This window comes from Hyperolius riggenbachi, chromosome 4 (genome assembly GCF_040937935.1).
Source record: "Hyperolius riggenbachi isolate aHypRig1 chromosome 4, aHypRig1.pri, whole genome shotgun sequence".
NCBI classification, from domain to species: domain Eukaryota; kingdom Metazoa; phylum Chordata; class Amphibia; order Anura; family Hyperoliidae; genus Hyperolius; species Hyperolius riggenbachi.
In genome coordinates this window covers 17,684,911-17,707,098 of record NC_090649.1, presented here as the reverse complement: position 1 = coordinate 17,707,098, position 22,188 = coordinate 17,684,911, and the positions used below count along the sequence as shown (strand labels likewise).

The window sequence follows — 22,188 nt, the reverse complement described above, 5'->3', positions numbered from 1 at the left end:
AGTTGAAGATTTGATCTAGAGAGGGAAGAGGTTTCCCAATGATTATTTCTGCTGCTCTGATGACCCTCTGTAGTTTGTGTTTGTCACTGGCAGAGGAGCCAGCATACCAGACCAGGCTGGAGGAGCAGAGGACAGAATTGTCAAATCAATTGTGGCTGTGTAGAAGCTCATCAGCTGCTCTTGGGCCATACCGAACTTCTTCAGTTGGCATAGGAAAAATAACCTCTGCTGGGCTTTTCTCTGGGTGGAGGTAGTGTTGACTTTCCAAGACAGGTCCTTGGAGATTGTCGTGCCTAGGAGGCATGCACAGGGAATGCTTACAACTTCCGTGTCGTCAATGCTGATTGGAGGTGGGGTGAGAGCGTGCTTTCTGAAGTCAACAATCATCTAAATTGTTTTTGCATTGTTGAGGACCAGGCCGTTCTCCCTACACCAGTGGCAGATTCTGTCAACCTGGTGGCGGTACTCCTGCTCATTATTCCCAGAGATGAGGCCAACAATGGTGGTGTCATCAGTGAACTTGACAACTTTAACAGAGTCCTCAGTGGACCTGCAGTTGTTAGTGTATAGGGAGAATAGGAACGGCGTCAGTACACATCCTTGAGGGGCCCCTGTGTTGGTTGTCCTTAATTGCGAGATGAGCTTGATTGCATGTGATTTGTTGCTTAGGAAGTCTATGATTGACAGGTGAAGGGTAGGGTGGACCTCGAGGGCAGCAAGATTCTCTTGAAGTATTTGGAGGCTGATGGTGTTAAATGCTGAACTAAAGTCAAGTACGAGGCTCTCGTGCATTTACAACACATTATACTAAAAGATATTTTATCCCAGATTGGTGGCGACGTTACCATTGCAATAGATAGCTGGAGTGCATACAGTGGATTCGACCTTAAGGTCGCATCCCCAGGTGGCATGCATACGCACTCCAATGACGTCAGAGGTTACAGACGCAAACCGGAAGTACTCCGTACGAGACCGGAAGTGGCCATACCGGCGAACGGCGGCCGCGGATTAGCGTTGAACACACGGGACTTGGTAATTATGTGTATATATATATATATATATATATATATATATATATATATATATTGATATGCACTTTGCCCTCGGAATGTGAGTTTACTATGCTGTACTTGTGAAAAATTCTGTACTCAAATAAAATGCTTTTGGACTATTTTCACTGAGAGATTCCCCTTTTTTGCTTATATTGTGCACGGAGTTGCACTTTAGCACTGCTGCTCAGATACCACTTTTCACTATCTGGAACTAATTCGGATCCGGATACCCCTCTATCCGATTCGGGTCGGATATCTTGATCAACTATTTTTTAATCCGAATCCGGGTCGGATATCCGAATTGAAAACCGGAAGTTCTCTTTATAATGCTTCCAAACCATTTTAGAAGCTAAAAAACCCACCACCACCTCTCTCTCTCTCTCTCTCTTTCTCTCTCTCTCTCTCTCTCTCTCTCTCCTCCTCTTCCTCCTCCTTCTCCTTCTTCTATTCCTCCTCCTCCTCCTCCTCCTCCTGCCACACAGGGAATGCTTCGTTGTAGGAAAAAGTGGCTTTAATCTTCTTGGAGCAGACTTACTTCCTCCCTCCAAAAGACACACATACAACCCCATAAAATAATTTAGCAGCAACAGAGTGCACAGTCTCTCTGGCACAATTGGTTAGTGTGTTTGGCTGTTAACTGAAAGGCTGGTGGTTCAAGCTCACCCAGGGATGGCCTTGCCTTTTTTGTTCAACAGTTGTCTGAAGAGAACCCCAGATAGCCATGTAGATTCATGGTATATCACAAGGCTGGCTTCAACCTGTATTGTTTGTAGTATAGTGTTGAGCATAGCTGCCCGCCAAGCAGGTGTCCTGGGTTCGATCCCTGGCCAATGTATGTGAGCTGGTTTTTGACATCCTACAAATCCCTGGAAGACAAGACAAGGGAGGAGGAGGAGGAGGAGAGAGAGGTGGTGGTTTCTTTTTCGGATCCGGATATCTGCAATATCCATGGATATCCGTGTAATGCGCCCAAATATCCACGGATAGCTATCCGGATTTTCACCCAGGTATCCAAAATCCGAATGTGGTCGGATAGCTGAAAAAGTTTGGATTATTCGGATTACCCAGATATCCGAAATCCTGATGAGCAGCCCTGCACTTCAGATATATAAAGACTTTGCATGGGATCTCTGGAGGTGGAAGAAGTGTTTTGCCAGTATCCTGAAGTGGAACATTAGAGCACCGCTGCATTTCCCACACTCAGCCCAATCAATTTTCTCAAGTATTATAAGGTCTTTTTGAAAAATTAACCTTTACTAACCGCTAAAGTCGGCAGCCAATCACCTGCCATTTAAGTGTATGGAGCCTGTTCGTAAACATTTGCAGTAAATTTTCTTTCCGGAATGCAAAATGTGATGTTCGGTATGTCACTAATCCTCACAACTTTATTGTATAAATGCCTCTGGTGTCTGCTTTAGGAACAATCACTGTGCAGACATGTTGTTCAGTGGCAGTATGGTCTGATGTTTGGGTTAAGGAGGAAGGATAGTCAGTAGCATACGAATGAGCATTACCCGCTGTGGTAAATAAGGAATACAATACAGCTTGTTTGTTTGCCATTTAGCAACCTGTCATAATGAAGAAGACTTCATGGAATCACTGTACTGATAACAGATTCCTGTAGAAGGCAATTGCCACCAATCATCTCTAATGATGCACCAATGATGGAATGTAATTGTCTGTATATATATACGTTACATATTTTAAAAGCTGGTGAATGTTGAACAGGTTTTGGGAGAGAGTTCTACTGAATGGGAAAAGCATCTGAGAAGTCCTGTATGTGGTAATAGGAAGAAAAGAACAGGGTGGATAAGCGGAGAAGAGCCCAATGTATAAATATAACTGCCATGTTGAATGTCTTAGTTTCTCTGCTCTAAGTTCCACATGAATTTTATAGACTTGTTTTCTTGTTTTACTTAGGTCCTGAAATTACATTTTTAGATTTTTTCTCTAAGACACCATTGGGAAAATACATTTCCTCACAGAAAAATGAAGATCAGCGTACTCTGTATTTGCGTTACAAGAGGGACTTCATTCTTATGGCCAACACTGTATCATCTGAAAACGAGTTTAAGGTAAGATATGGCAGGATGTGCTGAAATAAGTATCCACCCATTGGTGTATTGGCTAGCAGGAGGACCAGGTATATCAACACTTAACCAATGCATGCAGTCTTTCAATTTACATTATTATACTGTTGAGGGGTAGAGATGTCGCGAACCTCCGATTTTCAGTTCGCTCTGCGAAAGGTTTGGTTCGCGAAAAAGTTCGCGAACCGCAATAGACTTCAATGGGGAGGTGAAGTTTGAAAAATAGAAAAAATTCTGACGTCTGGAAAAATGATAGAAAACATGTTTCGAGGGCTCTAATACCTGGAGGCAGACATGATTGAGTGAAATGCACATCAAAAGTCCCAGGCAAAAATCTAGATTTCACATAAACCCCTATTTTAGGTTCAATTTTAGGCCTCCCTCCTCCCAGCCTCCCTTCCTCCCGGAGGGAGGAGGGTCTCATCTGCCAGGGAATTATACTATTTCAAAAGCCAGCTTACATACCATGGCTGGGAATTGAACCCAGGTCTCACTGTGTGGTGGGCAAGTACCTTAACCGCTGTACCACAACAGTACTAACTGAAGCTGGCCTAGGATTTACCACTTATGCTCAATCCAATAGAAATATTAGGTTGCTTAAAGGGAACCTTAACTGAGAGTGATATGGATGTTTCCTGTTAAACAATACCAGTTGCCTGGCAGTCCAGCTGATCTCTGTGACTGCAATAGTGGCTGAATCACACCCTGAAACAAGCATGCAGCTAATCCAGTCTTACTTCAGTCAGAGCACCTGATCTGCATGCTTGTTCAGGGGCTGTGGCTAAAAGTATTAGAGACACAGGATCCGCAGGCGATTCAGGCAACTGGTATTATTTTAAAAGGAAAAATCCATATCCTTCTCAGTTTAGGTTCCCTTTAAGGATTTGTAGCATAAAAGCCAACTCACATTGGCTGGGAATTGAACCCGGGTCTCCCTGTGTGGTGGGCAAGTCACCCTAACCGCTGGACCACACCAATACTAACTGAAGCTGGCCTAGCATTTACCATTTATGCTCAATCCAAGAGAAAAATTAGACAAGACAAATAAAATTTATATCACGCTTTTCTCCTGGCAGACTCAAAGCACCAGAGCTGCAGCCACTAGGGCACACTCTATAGGCAGTAGCAGTGTTAGGAAGACTTGCCTAAGGTCTCCTACTGAATAGGTGCTGGCTTAGATCCTTAAGCAGTGCCTGGATGGTGTAATGGTTAAGGGCTCTGCCTCTGACACAGGAGACCAGGGTTCGAATCTCAGCTCTGTCTGTTCAGTAAGCCAACACCTATTCAGTAGGAGACCTTAGGTAAGTCTTCCTAACACTGCTACTGCCTATAGAGCCTGCCCTAGTGGCTGCAGCTCTGGTGCTTTGAGTCCGCCAGGAGAAAAGTGTGATATTAATGCTATTTGTCTTGTCTAATTTTTTTCTTGGATTGAGCATAAATGGTTAATGCTAGGCCAGCTTCAGTTAGTACTGTTGTGGTACAGCAGTTAAGGTACTTGCCCACCACACAGGGAGACCCGGGTTAAATTCCCAGCCAATGTGAGTTGGCTTTTATGCTACAAATCCTTAAAGGGAACCTAAACTGAGAAGGATATGGATTTTTCCTTTTAAAATAATGCCAGTTGCCTGAATCGCCTGCTGATCCTGTGTCTCTAATACTTTTAGCCACAGCCCCTGAACAAGCATGCAGATCAGGTGCTCTGACTGAAGTCAGATTGGATTAGCTGCATGCTTGTTTCAGGGTGTGATTCAGCTACTATTGCAGTCACAGAGATCAGCTGGACTGCCAGGACACTGGTATTGTTTAACAGGAAACTGGTATTGTTTAACAGGAAACATCCATATCACTCTCAGTTAAAGAGAACCAGAGGTGGGATTTTATTATGCTAGTGGGGCACAGAGGCTGGTTGTGCACACTAACACCAGCCTCTGTTGCCCCATGCTGTGGCTCCAAGACCCCCCTGTGCGCCGCTATACCCCCCGCAGTGCTGGCGACACGCAGTGTGTCACCAGCACAATGTTTACTTAAGTGCTGTCTGTCAGCGCCACTCCCCCGCCTCCTCCGTATTGGCGCTACCCGCCGCGTCACTTCTCTCCAATCAGCGGGAGGGAAGGGACACAGGCGGGTAGCGCCGATACGGAGGAGGCGGGGGAGCGGCGCTAACAGACAGGCAGAGGTAAACATTGTGCTGGCGACACGCTGCGTCTCGCCAGCACTGCGGGGGGTATAGTGGCGTGCAGGGGGGTCTTGGAGGCACAGCATGGGGCAACAGAGGCTGGTGTTAGTATGCACAACCAGCCTCTGTGCCCCACTAGCATAATAAAATCTCACCTCGGGTTCTCTTTAAGGTTCCCTTTAAGTAACCTAATGTTTCTATTGGATTGAGCATAAATGGTAAATGCTAGGCCAGCTTCAGTTAGTACTGTTGTGGTACAGCGGTTAAGGTACTTGCCCACCACACAGTGAGACCTGGGTTCAATTCTCAGCCATGGTATGTAAACTGGCTTTTGAAATACTATAATTCTCTGGCAGATGAGACCCTCCTCCCTCCGGTATGAGGTAGGAGGGTGGAGGTAGTGAGTAATATACAAGAGCCTAATTAAACTCTCCCTAGCAGAGTGTGTAGCAGCTGTCCCTTAACTAATTAGTGTAGGCAGACGAGTGAGTAAAAAGGCTCAAGGACCTTGCCTTTTATAAGGGGGGTGGGGCTCCAGGCGTGAGTGCAGTCTGATTGGCAATAATGTGCCTGCTGACTGTGATGTAGAGGGTCAAAGTTCTGCTCCATAGAGCATTATGGGGCGAATCGAACTTCCGAGAAAGTTCGCCTTTGGTAGGCGAACGCGAACCACTGAAGTTCGCCAGGAACCGTTCGCCGCCGAACCATTCGGCCCATCTCTATTGAGGGGTCTTCAATTTCCAGAGAAGGACTTGTGACTTGCCTACCTGTGGTCTGAAGAAGGAGGCCACAAAGACCTGCAGTGTTTATGAGGAAAGAAGCCAGGTTTGATAGGCCCAGCTTGAAGTAGTATTTTGGTCTACAGGCTAATATCCAGTAGACCAAAATCATGTTTTTGTTTTCTTTTTTTTCTAATTAAAGTAAAATTGGTTATCTTCAATAATGTATTACATTCTACTATGTGTCATTAGAGTTCAAGATTCAAGCATTTTATTGTCATTGTGTAACACAATGAAACAACTTTTCATGACAACCCCACGGTGCATATAGGGAACATAGTGATAGTAACAAAGGTAAAATATAGGAACTATACGAGTATCCCAGGTATTTCAAATGTTTAAACAATTTGTACACAATGTTAATTATGTCAGAGAATATTCAGAGTTTAGCAAGTTTATGGCAGATGAGAAAAAGCTGTTTTTTAGTCTGAGTGCAGATTGATCTAAAATGTTGTTGGAAGGAGCTCAAACAAGGCGTTTCCAGGGTGATTGTTGCCTTGATGATGTTTTTGGCCCTCCTCATAGAGTGAGTCTTATACAAGAGTTCCAGTGATGGTAGTTCAGTGCCGATAATGACTTCTGCTGTTTTTTTATTACTCGCTGCAGGGCTTCTCTAGTAGCCTTCGTGCAGCTGTTGTACCCGGCCGTCATGCAATTAGTCAGAACGCTTTCTATAGTGCATCTGTAGAAATTAACCAGCAGCTTCTGTGGGAGGTTAGCGCTCCTTAGTTTTCTCAGTAGAGGCGTTGTTGTGCTTTGCCAGTTAGAGCTAAAGCATTGTCAGCCCAGGACAGGTTCTCTGCGATGGTGACTCCCAAAAATGTAAAGCTGGAAACTCTCTCCACAGCCTCTGCATTGATCATTAGCGGTAGGTGAGTGGTCTTTTTGTGGGTCCTAAAGTCCAGAATAATTTCTTTGGTCTTCTTTGTATTTAATAACAGGTTGTTAATGTCGCACCATGCAGTCAGGTTCCTAACTTCTTCTCTGTATGCAGCTTCCTCATTGTCTGATATAAGCCCAATGACAGTCGTATCATCTGCAAACTTAACAATTATGTTTGAGGTATGGATAGGCTGGCAGTCATGGGTGAAAAGTGCATAGAGGAGAGGGCTTAATACACAGCCCTGTGGCACGCCAGTGCTCAGGGTAAGGGTGGAGCATGTGTATTTTTCTAACCTGACAGCTTCAGGGAAATTTGTAAGAAAGTCCAATAACCAGCTACATATTCCTCCTCTTTAATGCATTTTAATTCAGAGCTAGCCTGTTTTAACACCCGCTATTCATGTGGGAGACCTAAAAATGAAACAAGTTTAAAGAGATTGCCCAAGTTTATATAGTATGGCATGCTTATAATAGACACACATCAAGGGTGTAACAATACACCCTGCAAGAGATGCAGCCGCAGGGGGGCCCAGAAGCTGCAGGTGGCCCCATTGGGGGGAGAAGTTTATTTTCCCTGTCCTGGGACACTGGCAACTAAGGCCATGGAGAGCAAAAGCTGTCTGTTGTCTGCACAATTGTTCTAATGACTGCCTCTGCTCAGCTACTGATAAGGAATCATATTAAGTTTTGCAGACAAAGATTTGTAGACAGTCCCTATTCAGTGTGCAGCAGGCTCTTGTGTACAGCGCCCAGCCCCCAACCTCTCTACCCCTCCCCAAGTGCTGTGTTCTGTAGTGATGCTGGAGGAGGCTGCAGGGCCAGTCCTGCTAAATCAGAGGTGGACAGAGTGAGTGTAATAAGCTGGGACTGGGAGCACACTTGTGTGTCGGTTTTCAGTAGGCCTTTTTTGTATACCATGTGTGCGTAGGGGTGGGGGCAGCCTAAGATTCGCAGGGGGCCCAATGATTTGTAGTTACGCTCCTGATACATATGGTTATATAATTTTTTCTCCGGAGTTGTCCTCTTAGGAGATACATTTTCATTTTCAATTAAGAATAACTTTTGAGCATTTTGCAATGGAAAAAGTACCAAAAAGTTGGTGAAAAAGGACTATCAAACTTATTTTGAGAATTTTTTTGCTTGCTGGTGCTTTAAATGACAACTGGAATGAGAGGGGTATGGAGGCTTAAAATATTTATTTTTAAGCAATACCGGTTGCCTGGCAGCCATGCTGACCCTCTGCCTCTAATACGTTCAGCCATAGCCCCTGAACAAGCATGCAGCAGATCAGGTGTTTCTGACATTGTCACATCTGACAAGATCAGCTATATGCTTGTTTCTGGTGTTATTCGGACACTCTAACACTTCAAGGTGGCAGATGCGCTCCTCTCCAATATCACAATAAACCATATTGAACTGTAAAAATTGCAGCAAACTGGGGCGCTCTATTGGGAAGGGGATATTTCAGACAGTACTGCAGCCAAATAGATCAGCAAGGCTGCCAGGCAACTGGTATTGTTAAAAGGGAACCCGAGGTGAGTGAGATGTGGAGGCTGACATATTTATTACCTTGTAAACCATGCCAGTTGCCTGGCAGCCCAGTTTATCTTCTGGTGTAAGTAGTGTCTGAGTCAAAACCCAGGAACAAGCATATGGCTATTCCAGCAAAACCTGAGTCAGCTGAGTACCTGATCTGCTGCATGCTTGTTCAGGGGCTATGGCTAAAAGTATTAGAGGCAGAGGATCAGCAAGACAGCCAATCAACTGGTATTATTTAAAAGGAAATAAATAGGACAGCCACCATATTCTTCTCACTGCAGTTGTCCTTTAAAAGGCATTGTATTGAAAAGTTTAAAAATATCACCTAGGAGAAAACTCAGGAGAAAAAGTTAATTACATATGGGCAAGGCCAAGGGCCCTTATTCCTTTCACCTTTCCGCCAAAGTTTTCAACTAGGAAATCATTTTTCATCTTCTGTTTAAAAAAAGCTGTTAAGCACTCTGGAGTATGGGATAGTTCCTGGTGGTTGTAAATACAACAGCCAAGGTTCTGAAAGGAGAGAGACCAGGAGCCCCATGGGGCAGTATCGTTAGACAAAGTGGATGATGAGTAGAGTAGAAAGTAATACTCACAAGGCTGGGTTGCACTCCTGCAATCACCGACAGAGCCTAAGGGAAATTAATTGTTCCCATTCAGTATCCCAGATCTGCTAGGCAGGTGCTGGTTGGTCACTCTCCGTAGGTATTTGGACACGTAATGTATAAGATACTAGCCCGAAGGGTTGGACTATAGCTGAAAAGACGTGTAGGAGGTGCCCTTCATATTACTTAACTATAAATCATATAGTATAATCATGATATAGTATAGAAAGAAGTTTTAAATCAGGATGATACCATTTATTGGCTAAAAGAATAAGCAAACTTTCGGCTTTGCAGACTTTGTCCGGCTTCAATCCTGTTTGCTTGCAGGCTGATGGAACATACATAGATTTTTTTTTTCAAGTATAAGTACTTGTCATTAAGATGCCTTAAGTGAAACAGAACATCTAAATGGGGTGGGAGGTTGTTAGCTGAGATAAGGATCCTCGTTTACACAATGCTCACAGACTTGGCAGTTATACTGTATCCACACCATACAATTTTTTGCCGATTGACCTGCCCAATCGATTAATTCCAGCAAGTCCGATCTGAAGATCGATCGATTTTTTTTGAACAATTTTCTGACTGATTTCCATTTGTTTCTAAGGAAAAATTGATCGATCTTCAGATCGGATATGCTGGAAATAATCGATCGGGCAGGTCGATTGGAAAAAAAATTGTATGGCGTGGATCCAGCATTAGACTGTTACAGGCATCGTAAATTCCGAGTTCACAAGTTTAGCTATATAGACTGAGAAAGAGTTTTGGCATTAAATATCATCAGCCTCATACCAGTATAAAAAGTTTTTGTCCTTATTCAAGCCTTTGTCCATCACTTTGAACCAATTTATAAATTTTGTTTCTGCTATTAATCGATCATTTGATGGTTTGAAGCCACCCTTAAGGGCCATGACACGAAGATCATTCATGCTGTGTCCGTTGGAACGAAAATGTGTAGCAACTGGGAGTCCAGATTCTATATTAATAGTGTGCCTGTGTCCGTTCATACGCTTGCGCAGAGTTTGTCCAGTTTCTCCCACGTACATAACATTGGGGAATTTATCACACATGATCAGATATACCAGATTGGTGGATCCACAGAAAAATGTGCCTTGTACTCTGTACTCCTGTTGTGAACCTGGTATCGTTAACCTGTCAGTGGAAGAGATGTGTCTGCAGGTCCCACACCTTTTTTGTCGGTAGGTTGATGTTCCGTTTTGTTGGGGCCTATTCAAAGAGCTCCTGACAATCATCTGTTTTAGGCTGTGTGGTTGCCGATATGACAGGAGAGGAGGTTTAGGGAATATCTTTCTCAGTCTGTGATCCTTGTGTAAAATGGTATGAAGTTCCTTAGCAATCCTCCTTAAAGAGAATCTGTACTCTAAAATTCTTACAATAAAAAGCATACAATTCTATTCATTATGTTCTCCTGGGCCCCTCTTTGTTGTTTCTGCCACTCCCTGCTGCAATCCTGGCTTTTAATTGCCAGTTTTAGGCAGTGTTTACACACAAAAAACATAGCTGCTAACCAGCATGTGATGGGTTGAGAGAAGCTCAGTATGTGACTCATACAGAGCCTGGAGGGGGCGTGGAGAGGGTGTGTATAGCTTCTGCCTATAACAGCAGAGCAGCACATTCCAGTCTGAGCTGATAAAGCCGGCAAAAATTAGATTATATAACAGAGATAATACAGCCACTGTGCAACTAGAAAAGGCTGCAGTAAGACAGACCACATTAGAACGGGTATAGGAACTTATAGGATAGAAGAAATAAGGCTGAAATTGTTGTCAGAGTCTCTTTAAGATTTCCAGGTGTGGGTTGTAGGTGACAACCATAGGGACAAGGTCCTCTTTCTGGTTTTGCTTATATTTCAGGAGTTCAGTCCAGGGGATGATGCCTTTCCTGATTTGGGCCTCAGCCATAGGAGGACTGTAACCTTGTTTAATGAAAGTGCTCGTAGGCCTCTTGCACACTGCAAGTGATTCCGATTCAGATTCCGCTTAGCGGAATCTGAATCGGAATCACTTGCAGTGTGCAAGTGTTCTTAAGGCGATCCAGGTGCTTGTCTCTGTCCATCCTGTCAGACAAAATCCATTTGTACCTTAAAGCTTGGCTGTAAATTGTTAAGATTTCTTAATGGGCTTGGGATGGAAACTGTCATATCTTAGGTATGTGGGACGGTCTGTAGGTTTGCGATACACAGACATTTGTAGGTTGTTACCCCTGATGTATATGGTGGTATCCAGAAAGTTGATCTCTGTGTGAGAGTAGGTAAGTTTCAATATGTAGGATGGAAGGCATTGAAGTTCCTGCCAGGAAAGTGTGGTACATTGCGGTTTCTTCAAGCATAGTAGTAGCAGTAGGGTATTGTACCTTGTCATCATTATTCTTATTCTTTTTGGTTAGCCAATAAATGTTGTTATCCTGATTTAAAACTTCTTGCTTTTACTGATGGCTAACAGTACAATACCCTACTGCATATAGTATATAAGTAATTTGATTTTATCCCCATCAATGAACAAACCACATAGGTAGAATTAAATATGACAACGCCTTTCACGGGAACTGGCCTGCTACCCTCAGATCAACAAAGCGTCAGCAGCGATAGCGAGAGTGAGCCGCCCACACTCGCTATCGCTGCTGAATTGGGCACTTTATTATTGACCTGAGGAAGCGGGCCTGTACCCGTGAAACGTGTTGTCTTTATTGTGCATCATTAAAATTGATATCTACCTATGTGGTTTGTTCATTGATGGAGGTAAGGCATAATTACTTCTATAGTCTATGATTTAAAGTTCAGTTGTAGGCGCCTCCTACATGTCTTTAGCTGTTTTCAGCACTCTGCAATTTAAAAAGTACTAAAAAGTAGTTGAATTATTCTGAGTGTTGTCACGCTTGCTGGTGGCTTAAAAAACTTTTTATTAAAAGGGTATGAAAATATCACCAAGTAGAAAACTTTGGAGAAAAAGTGAACTGAATAAGGGCCATAGAGAGATACGAGTGGGAGAAGGAGTTTATGAAACTGTGACTTTGCATGTAATCCAGGTAAAACCAATGTTCTGATATTGGAATATCACATGCGGCAAATGGGACAATCATAGCCATGTCCACACTGCTTTCTCATTTTCCACCTTTGCAGTCCTGATCGGGTGACTTTTTAATATGCTAAAAACAAGAATGCAGGTGTGGTGGAAAGACTGAAATTCCTCCACTTACAGCCATCCATTTTCTGAATGTCTCTCTATCTTGTGCTGCAGGTTCTGGATTCTGCTCTCTCAGCTTGTATTGAACAAGTAAAATGTATGAAGAAAGCTGAGGAGCCGTTAGCCCTTCCATGGGTCCACATTGGATACAATACATATCGACACCGCCTGAAGAACTTAAGTAGGATCTTGATCATCAACCCCTCAGCTGTAGAGCTACTCATAGACAAGATTGAAAACGTGAAGACAAAAGTAAGCAAGGCTAACAGGAAAGTGACCAGGAATAAAAGCACAGACAAACAGAAAGAAATGGTAATCATATTATTTTATATTAAATTGTTGATGTTGATACTTTGCAAAGCTTATATCTCCCCTGAATCTTCAGAAGTCGCACATAAACATAAAGGGTGTGGGATATGGCCAAAATTGTATAATGTCTATAACAATATTTTTATTGTTTCTTCATCTAATAAATATGGACTATAACAAATGAAAACTAAAATATATGTACAATTGTAATAAGCATAGTAAAGCACTGATAAATATTACCAATATTTTAGCCCAACTAAAGCTAACCATACTCTTACACAGAACCCCCTCTATCAATGACTACCCCTAAGGTCCCCCTGACCACTATTACAATGGCCATGCATGCTTGTGGGGCACTGCACAGGCTCCCTCACCTTCCAAACTTTCCAGGTAAAATAATTGATCTTCCAGCAGTAAAATCAATTCCTCAAAATACTTATAAAGTTCTTAGCACAAATATGTTTGCTAAACACAATATATGTATTTATTTATTGCACTTACAATCTGCCCACTTGTTTGTTTGGTGTAGAGTTTTTATTAGCAGGCTTTCTGGTGAAACCTGGCAGTTAATTCTTGGACCTCGATTCTTTTTCCTTGTACAATGTTGTGAAGAGCTGTGAGAGTCTTTATATGTCTTCTTAAGGTGGCCATACACTGGTTGATTTGCCATCAAATCGACCAACAGATAGATCCCTACCTGATCGAATCTGATCAGAGAGGGATCGTATGGCTGCCTTTACTGCAAACAGATTGTGAATCGACTTCAGCATGAAACCTATCACAATCTGTGGTGGTGCTGCTGCTGCCCCCCCTCCACTCCCCCCCCCCCCCACCCCCCACATACATTACCTGTTCCACCGGCGCGAGTCCCCGCTCTCTCTGCTGTCTTGTTCTCCGCTGGGCTCTGGGTTCCAGCTGGCTTCACGAACTGTCCAGGGAAGTTTAAACAGTAGAGGGTGCTCTAATGTTTAAACTTCCTGCCGGGACAGGAAGTGAAGCCAGCCGGTCCGGAACCCAGCAGCGGAGAAGAAGACAGCGGAGAGAGCGGGGACTCGCGCCGGTGGAACAGGTAATGTAATGCCGCTGTATTGCGTCGGGCATTTGAACGCCACCATCGATATTGATAGTTCTGTCAGCGTTTGTGCGACGATTTCTCAGCAGATTCGATCACAGTGATCGAATCTGCTGTAAATCAGCGGTAAAATAGTTAGGTGTATGGGCCCCTTAAAATGTATTTGGATGCTATACAAGCTCTACACAGTCCAGGATAATGGCCCTTATTTTCTCCCCATTGACTTTAATGGTGTTTGTATTTGATGTTCGATTCACTTGAACAATGTGGGCCTGTTTATTTTAATGAGCCGTGGAATGAATTTAACCAACACTGCTGTTTTGCTGGACCTCAGTAAAAGCCGTCTGAGATGGCTCACCAGAGAGCGGTACCAGAGCATGGAACAGTTATAGGTGTATAAATGCTGAAATATAGGGTCATTGACAATAGCTAGATAACAATGTATTTAGTGAATTTGTTTAACACTGGCCTAATTTCTTTATTTGACTTATGTTTACCTCTGAAAAGATGAAACTTGCTTATGTCGCTAAGGCGTTCATGCTAATTCTTGTCTTCATACTATTTACAGGATACGGACATCTTTGCTGCAAAATGCTGTCTAAGAAATTTGAAAGGCACACTCACTATTTCAGACCCTGAAGACTGGATGCGGAAAGTAAAAAACATTCAGGTGCTTATTGAACTGATCTGTTCAGATGGGTATTTACAGCACAGTAGTTCTACCATCCAAGCAAACATCACGGACATCAGGTAATACTTGGGTCCCCAAAATATGTGATAACTGTATATTGTACAATGGTGAATACAGAACATGACAATGTCCATTCTGTAACGAATATCTAAGAATAGAGCTGTGCTCTGAACTATCCCATAGAACACAATAGAAGGTGTACAGAATATTGATAAACCAAAGTTGTGCTCGTTTGGAAATTTCAGTTTGATTGGAGAAAATAATCTCTGTGGATCATCAGACTCTAGAATGACCATTCTGTTGACCAATGCCTGAGCAGCTGCTGGTAGATTGATCATTAGTTCCCAAATTGATTAGACCATGCACATTCTCAGATCCACACACCCACCCAATTTCCAGATTTCCTTAGCCTGAAAACGTGAGTTTTTTTTGTCTCGTTCCGCACTGGTAGGGTGTTCCCTGATTGGATGGCATAGAATCTCATGTACAGTAATTAGAATCAATCTTATTCATACAAAATGTAATCAGCAAACAATCAGCAAACCATACAAATGTCATCACCACATAGTAGAGATCACTGATCACCTACCTTTATCCATCACTTATCATCTTATCCATCACTCATCATCTTCGATTACTCGTCCTCGCCTATCATTCTTCATACATTATTAATCCACTACAGTCACCACTTCCCATCATGTATCATCATCTAGTACAATGTATCCACTATTCCTCTCTATCCATTCCTTATTATTGCCTTATTATTCCCTGTAACTAATTAATTGCTAATATTAATTGTATACTATCAGTTAAACCTGGGGCGGAGAGCCCCATTGACTTTAATGGCAGGGCAAACTTGTGAAACCTTCAGGGCATTTCTGCAGCCAAAATGTTTTTAAAAAGGTGTACAAAGTGTACCAAAACCCGGACAGTGGCATGGCAGGGGTGGATCAAAGGCAAAATATTCAGCAAAAATTACGTATTTTACACAAATGCTTTTATTCATGTATAACTGCCAAAAATCATTTCTACATTTTTCAAACAAAGGTATTTAGAATGGACACCATGGTTATCTGAAATGCGGAGTGAGCCAATCAACCACTTCTTCTGCATGGTTGTAACTTATACCTTTCTACTGCACATCACATGCCATGGCCAGGGAATGATGCACCACCAAGACAACCCCTAGTACCTCTTACCTCTTAGGTACCTAGTACCTCAAAGGAACATTAGAATTATGAATAGCTGCCAAACTAGGTTTACCCTGAAAAATTGAGCAGTTACCTGCATAAATATTTGAATAAACAGCCACACTAGATGAGGCCTAAAAAATTGAGCAGTTATCTGCATAAATAGTTGAATAAACAGCCACACTAGGTGAGGCCTGACAAATTGAGCAGTTACCTGATGATTAAATATTTGAAATTCAGCCAGAAGTGACATGCGCCAGGGCAATACTATTTTTTCTTGGGGTGGGTAGCCAATGGTAGAAGATGGCTTGGCGTTGGTGAATAGTGCAGGATAGCTGCGCCTGTGTCCAGGGTGGACATGAGGCCTGGAGTAACTGGCATGTGCCAGGGTAGTAATGCATGAAAATTCAATTAGTACCATATTATACATGCATGCGGTAACCCTCTGGTGACCACGACTCATTCATTTTTATATATGTCAGGTAGTTGACACTGCTGCGTGCTAAGTGACTTCGCTTGTCTGTCACGATTCCTCCAGCTGCACTGAATGTCCTTTCTGACAGGACACCAGAGGTGGGACAAGCCAAGAGCTCCATGGCAAATTGCTGCTCTGGACACAGGTCAAGCTTGCACACCCAGAAATCCAGAGGTTCCTCACTCCTGAGACTGTACACAGTGATTACATAAGGTAGTCAGATAGCTGCTGATCAAGGTTTTCCCTGTGGGTGGATTCAGAAGCATACTGCTGAGGCATTGTACAGAAGAAAAAACTAATATCGGATATGATTGCCATATCACCGTCAGCAGCTAATCACCCTGTTCAGTGGCGTAGCTAAGGAGCTGTGGGCCCCGATGCAAGTTTTACATTAGGGCCCCCAAGCACGCTATACAAAACAATTGATACGGCGCACCAAAACCTGCTGATGGCAACTACAGTGTCAGAGGTGCAAGAAAGGGGAAGGGGAGCAGCTTGTTAATGATTACCACTATTCATAGTATCTATAGAAGTGATTATTATGAGCACAGGCCCAATAGAGAGCTAATACTGTAGTTAAGGGAGGGCTCCTCAGGGCCCCTCTGGCCCAAGGGCCCCGATGCGGTCGCTACCTCTGTACCCCCTATTGCTACGCCCCTGGCCCTGTTCTTGATGGCGGGAGAGTGCAACTGGTGCCGCTTTGGCTGGAAATGCCTCTTCCTGTGGTACTACTACCACCCTCAAAAACAGAATACAGCATCTGTTTCAGCTTGGTGTGGAAGTGCTGCATCTTTGCCACGCTCGCTGAGTCTGGTAGCGTCGCCACCATTTTCTGTTTGTTCCATGGACCCAATAAAGTTTCTATCCAGTACAGCCATGTCCTTCATGGCTTTGATACAGGGGTCCTTCCTCAGACATGTCAGCCCCATTTTAACGTTCCTGGCGTTCAATTTTCCCAGGATTTCTGTGCAAAAAGTGGTTCAGTTAATTTCAAATAATTTTCAAGCATTTTTTTTAGGGGGGGGAGGGGGTAATCATTTGTTATTAATATTGAATTCAATACAGGTTATTGTATTGAATTCAATAAAAAAAATTGTTTGACGCGAGATGTTGATGATGCTGTGTGACCCTGGTGCCATCAACACCGATCTCTGGGGAACATGTCATCACAAGGGAGAAGCAAATCCGCCAAGGGACATGGAAGAAAGCACTAGGGGAGCTATCAGAGGTACGCAACGAGGGATCAGCATGCCAAAGGTGAGTATAAGACCCCACCAATTCTCCCCCATGTGCGTGATGCAGGGTGCACATTGAAAGCCACTCTTACAATCAGGGTAATTTCTAGGCTACATTGCTCCCAGGGGTATTTAGCCCCCCCCCCCCCCAGTATAGGTAGCCGGGTATAGATGCCGCTGTGTATGTTACCCAGGTATAGGTGCTTCGGTATAGGTAGCAAGGTACAGGCACCACAGTAAAGGTAGCCAGGTATAGATGCCGCAGTATAGGTAGCCAAGTATAGGTACCGCCAGAATATGTAGCCAGGTATAGGTACCACCAGTATAGGTAGTCAAATATAGGTGCCACAGTATAAGTGCTGCCAGTATATGTAGCCAGCTGTAGGTGCCGAAGTACAAGTAGCAAGGTATAGGAGCTGCCAGTATATGTAGCCAGGTAAAGGGGCCGCCAGTATACGTAGCTAGGTATAGGAGCCACCAGTATATGTAGCCAGGTAAAGGGGCCGCCAGTATATGTAGCCAGGTATAGGAGCCACCAGTATATGTAGCCAGGTAAAGGGGCCGCCAGTATATGGAGCCAGGTATAGGAGCCACCAGTATATGTAGCCAGGTATAGGGGCCGCCAGTATATGTAGCCAGGTATAGGAGCCACCAGTATATGTAGCCAGGTAAAGGAGGCCAGTATATGTAGCCAGGTAAAGGAGGCCAGTATATGTAGCCAGGTAAAGGAGGGCTAGTATACGTAGCCAGGTAAAGGAGGCCAGTATACGTAGCCAGGTAAAGGAGGCCAGTATATGTAGCCAGGTAAAGGAGGCCAGTATATGTAGCCAGGTATAGAAGCCACCAGTATATGTAGCCAGGTATAGAAGCCACCAGTATATGTAGCCAGGTATAGGAACCACCAGTATATGTAGCCAGGTATAGGAGCTACCAGTATATGTAGCCAGGTAAAGGAGGCTAGTATATGTAGCCAGGTAAAGGAGGGCTAGTATACTTACCCAGGTAAAGGAGGCCAGTATATGTAGCCAGGTAAAGGAGGCCAGTATACGTAGCCAGGTATTGGAGCCACCAGTATATGTAGCCAGGTATAGGAGCTACCAGTATATGTAGCCAGGTATAGGAGCAACCAGTATATGTAGCCAGGTAAAGGAGCCGCCAGTGTATGTAGCCAGGTATAGGAGCTACCAGTATATGTAGCCAGGTATAGGAGCCACAAGTATATGTAGCCAGGTATAGGAGCCACCAGTATATGTAGCCAGGTATAGGAGCCACCAGTATATGTAGCCAGGTATAGGAGCTACCAGTATATGTAGCCAGGTATAGGAGCCACCAGTATATGTAGCCAGGTATAGGAGCCACCAGAATATGTAGCCAGGTATAGGAGCCACCAGTATATGTAACCAGGTATAGGAGCTACCAGTATATGTAGCCAGGTATAGGAGCCAACAGTATATGTAGCCAGGTATAGGAGCTACCAGTATATGTAGCCAGGTATAGGAGCCACCAGTATATTTATTTATTATTTATTTATTTATTGTATTTATACAGCGCCAACATATTACGCAGCGCTGAATATGTAGCCAGGTAAAGGAGCCACCAGTATATGTAGCCAGGTATAGGAGCCACCAGTATATGTAGCCAGGTATAGGAGCCACCAGTATATGTAGCCAGGTATTGGAGCAGCCAGTATATGTAGCCAGGTATAGGAGCCACCTGTATATGTAGCCAGGTATTGGAGCAGCCAGTATATGTAGCCAGGTAAAGGAGCTCCCAGTATATGTAGCCAGGTATAGGAGCTACCAGTATATGTAGCCAGGTATAGGAGCCACCAGTATATGTAGCCAGGTAAAGGAGGCCAATATATGTAGCCAGGTATAGGAGCCCCCAGTATATGTAGCCAGGTAAAGGAGGTCAGTATATGTAGCCAGGTAAAGGAGCACCCAGTATATGTAGCCAGGTAAAGGAGGCCAGTATATGTAGCCAGGTATAGGAGCTACCAGTATATGTAGCCAGGTATAGGAGCTACCAGTATATGTAGCCAGGTATAGGAGCCACCAGTATATGTAGCCAGGTATAGGAGCTACCAGTATATGTAGCCAGGTAAAGGAGGCCAGTATATGTAGCCAGGTATAGGAGCCACCAGTATATGTAGCCAGGTATAGGAGCCACCAGTATATGTAGCCAGGTATAGGAGCTACCAGTATATGTAGCCAGGTAAAGGAGGCCAGTATATGTAGCCAGGTATAGGAGCCACCAGTATATGTAGCCAGGTAAAGGAGGCCAGTATATGTAGCCAGGTAAAGGAGCTCCCAGTATATGTAGCCAGGTAAAGGAGGCCAGTATATGTATCCAGGTAAAGGAGCGCCCAGTATATGTAGCCAGGTAAAGGAGGCCAGTATATGTAGCCAGGTAAAGGAGCGCCCAGTATATGTAGCCAGGTAAATGAGCTCCCAGTATATGTAGCCAGGTAAAGGGGCCGCCAGTAAATCTAGCCAGGTATAGGAGCCACCAGTATATGTAGCCAGGTATAGGAGCTACCAGTATATGTAGCCAGGTAAAGGAGGCCAGTATATGTAGCCAGGTAATGGAGGGCTAGTATACGTAGCCAGGTAAAGGAGGCCAGTATACTTAGCCAGGTAAAGGAGGCCAGTATACGTAGCCAGGTAAAGGAGTCCAGTATATGTAGTCAGGTAAAGGAGGCCAGTATATGTAGCCAGGTAAAGGAGGCCAGTATATGTAGCCAGGTAAAGGAGGCCAGTATATGTAGCCAGGTAAAGGAGGCCAGTATATGTACAACAGGTATAGAAGCCACCAGTATATGTAGCCAGGTATAGGAGCCACCAGTATATGTAGCCAGGTATAGGAGCTACCAGTATATGTAGCCAGGTAAAGGAGGCCAGTATATGTAGCCAGGTAAAGGAGGGCTAGTATACTTAGCCAGGTAAAGGAGGCCAGTATACGTAGCCAGGTAAAGGAGCCACCAGTATATGTAGCCAGGTATAGGAGCCAACAGTATATGTAGCCAGGTATAGGAGCCACCAGTATATGTAGCCAGGTATAGGAGCTACCAGTATATGTAGCCAGGTATAGGAGCCACCAGTATATGTAGCCAGGTAAAGGAGCCACCAGTATATGTAGCCAGGTATAGGAGCCACCAGTATATGTAGCCAGGTGAAGGAGCCACCAGTATATGGAGCCAGGTATAGGAGCCACCAGTATATGTAGCCAGGTATAGGGGCCGCCAGTATATGTAGCCAGGTATAGGAGCCACCAGTATATGTAGCCAGGAAAAGGAGGCCAGTATATGTAGCCAGGTAAAGGAGGCCAGTATATGTAGCCAGGTAAAGGAGGGCTAGTATACGTAGCCAGGTAAAAGAGGCCTGTAGGTATAGAAGCCACCAGTATATGCCAGGTATAGAAGCCACCAGTATATGTAGCCAGGTATAGGAGCCACCAGTATATGTAGCCAGGTATAGGAGCCACCAGTATATGTAGCCAGGTATAGGAGCTACCAGTATATGTAGCCAGGTATAGGAGCCACCAGTATATGTAGCCAGGTATAGGAGCCACCAGAATATGTAGCCAGGTATAGGAGCCACCAGTATATGTAACCAGGTATAGGAGCTACCAGTATATGTAGCCAGGTATAGGAGCCAACAGTATATGTAGCCAGGTATAGGAGCTACCAGTATATGTAGCCAGGTATAGGAGCAACCAGTATATTTATTTATTATTTATTTATTTATTGTATTTATAAAGCGCCAACATATTACGCAGCGCTGAATATGTAGCCAGGTAAAGGAGCCACCAGTATATGTAGCCAGGTATAGGAGCCACCAGTATATGTAGCCAGGTATAGGAGCCACCAGTATATGTAGCCAGGTATTGGAGCAGCCAGTATATGTAGCCAGGTATAGGAGCCACCAGTATATGTAGCCAGGTATTGGAGCAGCCAGTATATGTAGCCAGGTAAAGGAGCTCCCAGTATATGTAGCCAGGTATAGGAGCTACCAGTATATGTAGCCAGGTATAGGAGCCACCAGTATATGTAGCCAGGTAAAGGAGGCCAATATATGTAGCCAGGTATAGGAGCCCCCAGTATATGTAGCCAGGTAAAGGAGGTCAGTATATGTAGCCAGGTAAAGGAGCACCCAGTATATGTAGCCAGGTAAAGGAGGCCAGTATATGTAGCCAGGTATAGGAGCTACCAGTATATGTAGCCAGGTATAGGAGCTACCAGTATATGTAGCCAGGTATAGGAGCCACCAGTATATGTAGCCAGGTATAGGAGCTACCAGTATATGTAGCCAGGTAAAGGAGGCCAGTATATGTAGCCAGGTATAGGAGCCACCAGTATATGTAGCCAGGTATAGGAGCCACCAGTATATGTAGCCAGGTATAGGAGCTACCAGTATATGTAGCCAGGTAAAGGAGGCCAGTATATGTAGCCAGGTATAGGAGCCACCAGTATATGTAGCCAGGTAAAGGAGGCCAGTATATGTAGCCAGGTAAAGGAGCTCCCAGTATATGTAGCCAGGTAAAGGAGGCCAGTATATGTATCCAGGTAAAGGAGTGCCCAGTATATGTAGCCAGGTAAAGGAGGCCAGTATATGTAGCCAGGTAAATGAGCCCCCAGTATATGTAGCCAGGTAAAGGGGCCGCCAGTAAATCTAGCCAGGTATAGGAGCCACCAGTATATGTAGCCAGGTATAGGAGCTACCAGTATATGTAGCCAGGTAAAGGAGGCCAGTATATGTAGCCAGGTAATGGAGGGCTAGTATACGTAGCCAGGTAAAGGAGTCCACTATATGTAGTCAGGTAAAGGAGGCCAGTATATGTAGCCAGGTAAAGGAGGCCAGTATATGTAGCCAGGTAAAGGAGGCCAGTATATGTAGC

The 22,188-nt window shown here is 44.1% G+C and overlaps 1 protein-coding gene across 1 annotated transcript in view; it reads left to right on the top strand.

Annotated features, from left to right (window-relative positions):
* LOC137504562 (E3 ubiquitin-protein ligase RNF213-like) overlaps nt 1–22,188 on the top strand; it is a 526,907-nt gene that overhangs the window by 182,598 nt on the left and 322,121 nt on the right. Inside the window, exons 18-21 of the mRNA XM_068233144.1 lie at nt 2,973–3,127; nt 12,375–12,560; nt 12,709–12,729; nt 14,270–14,451. Of these exons, the coding sequence (XP_068089245.1) occupies nt 2,973–3,127; nt 12,375–12,560; nt 12,709–12,729; nt 14,270–14,451 (544 nt within the window). The remainder of the gene's footprint in view (nt 1–2,972; nt 3,128–12,374; nt 12,561–12,708; nt 12,730–14,269; nt 14,452–22,188) is intronic.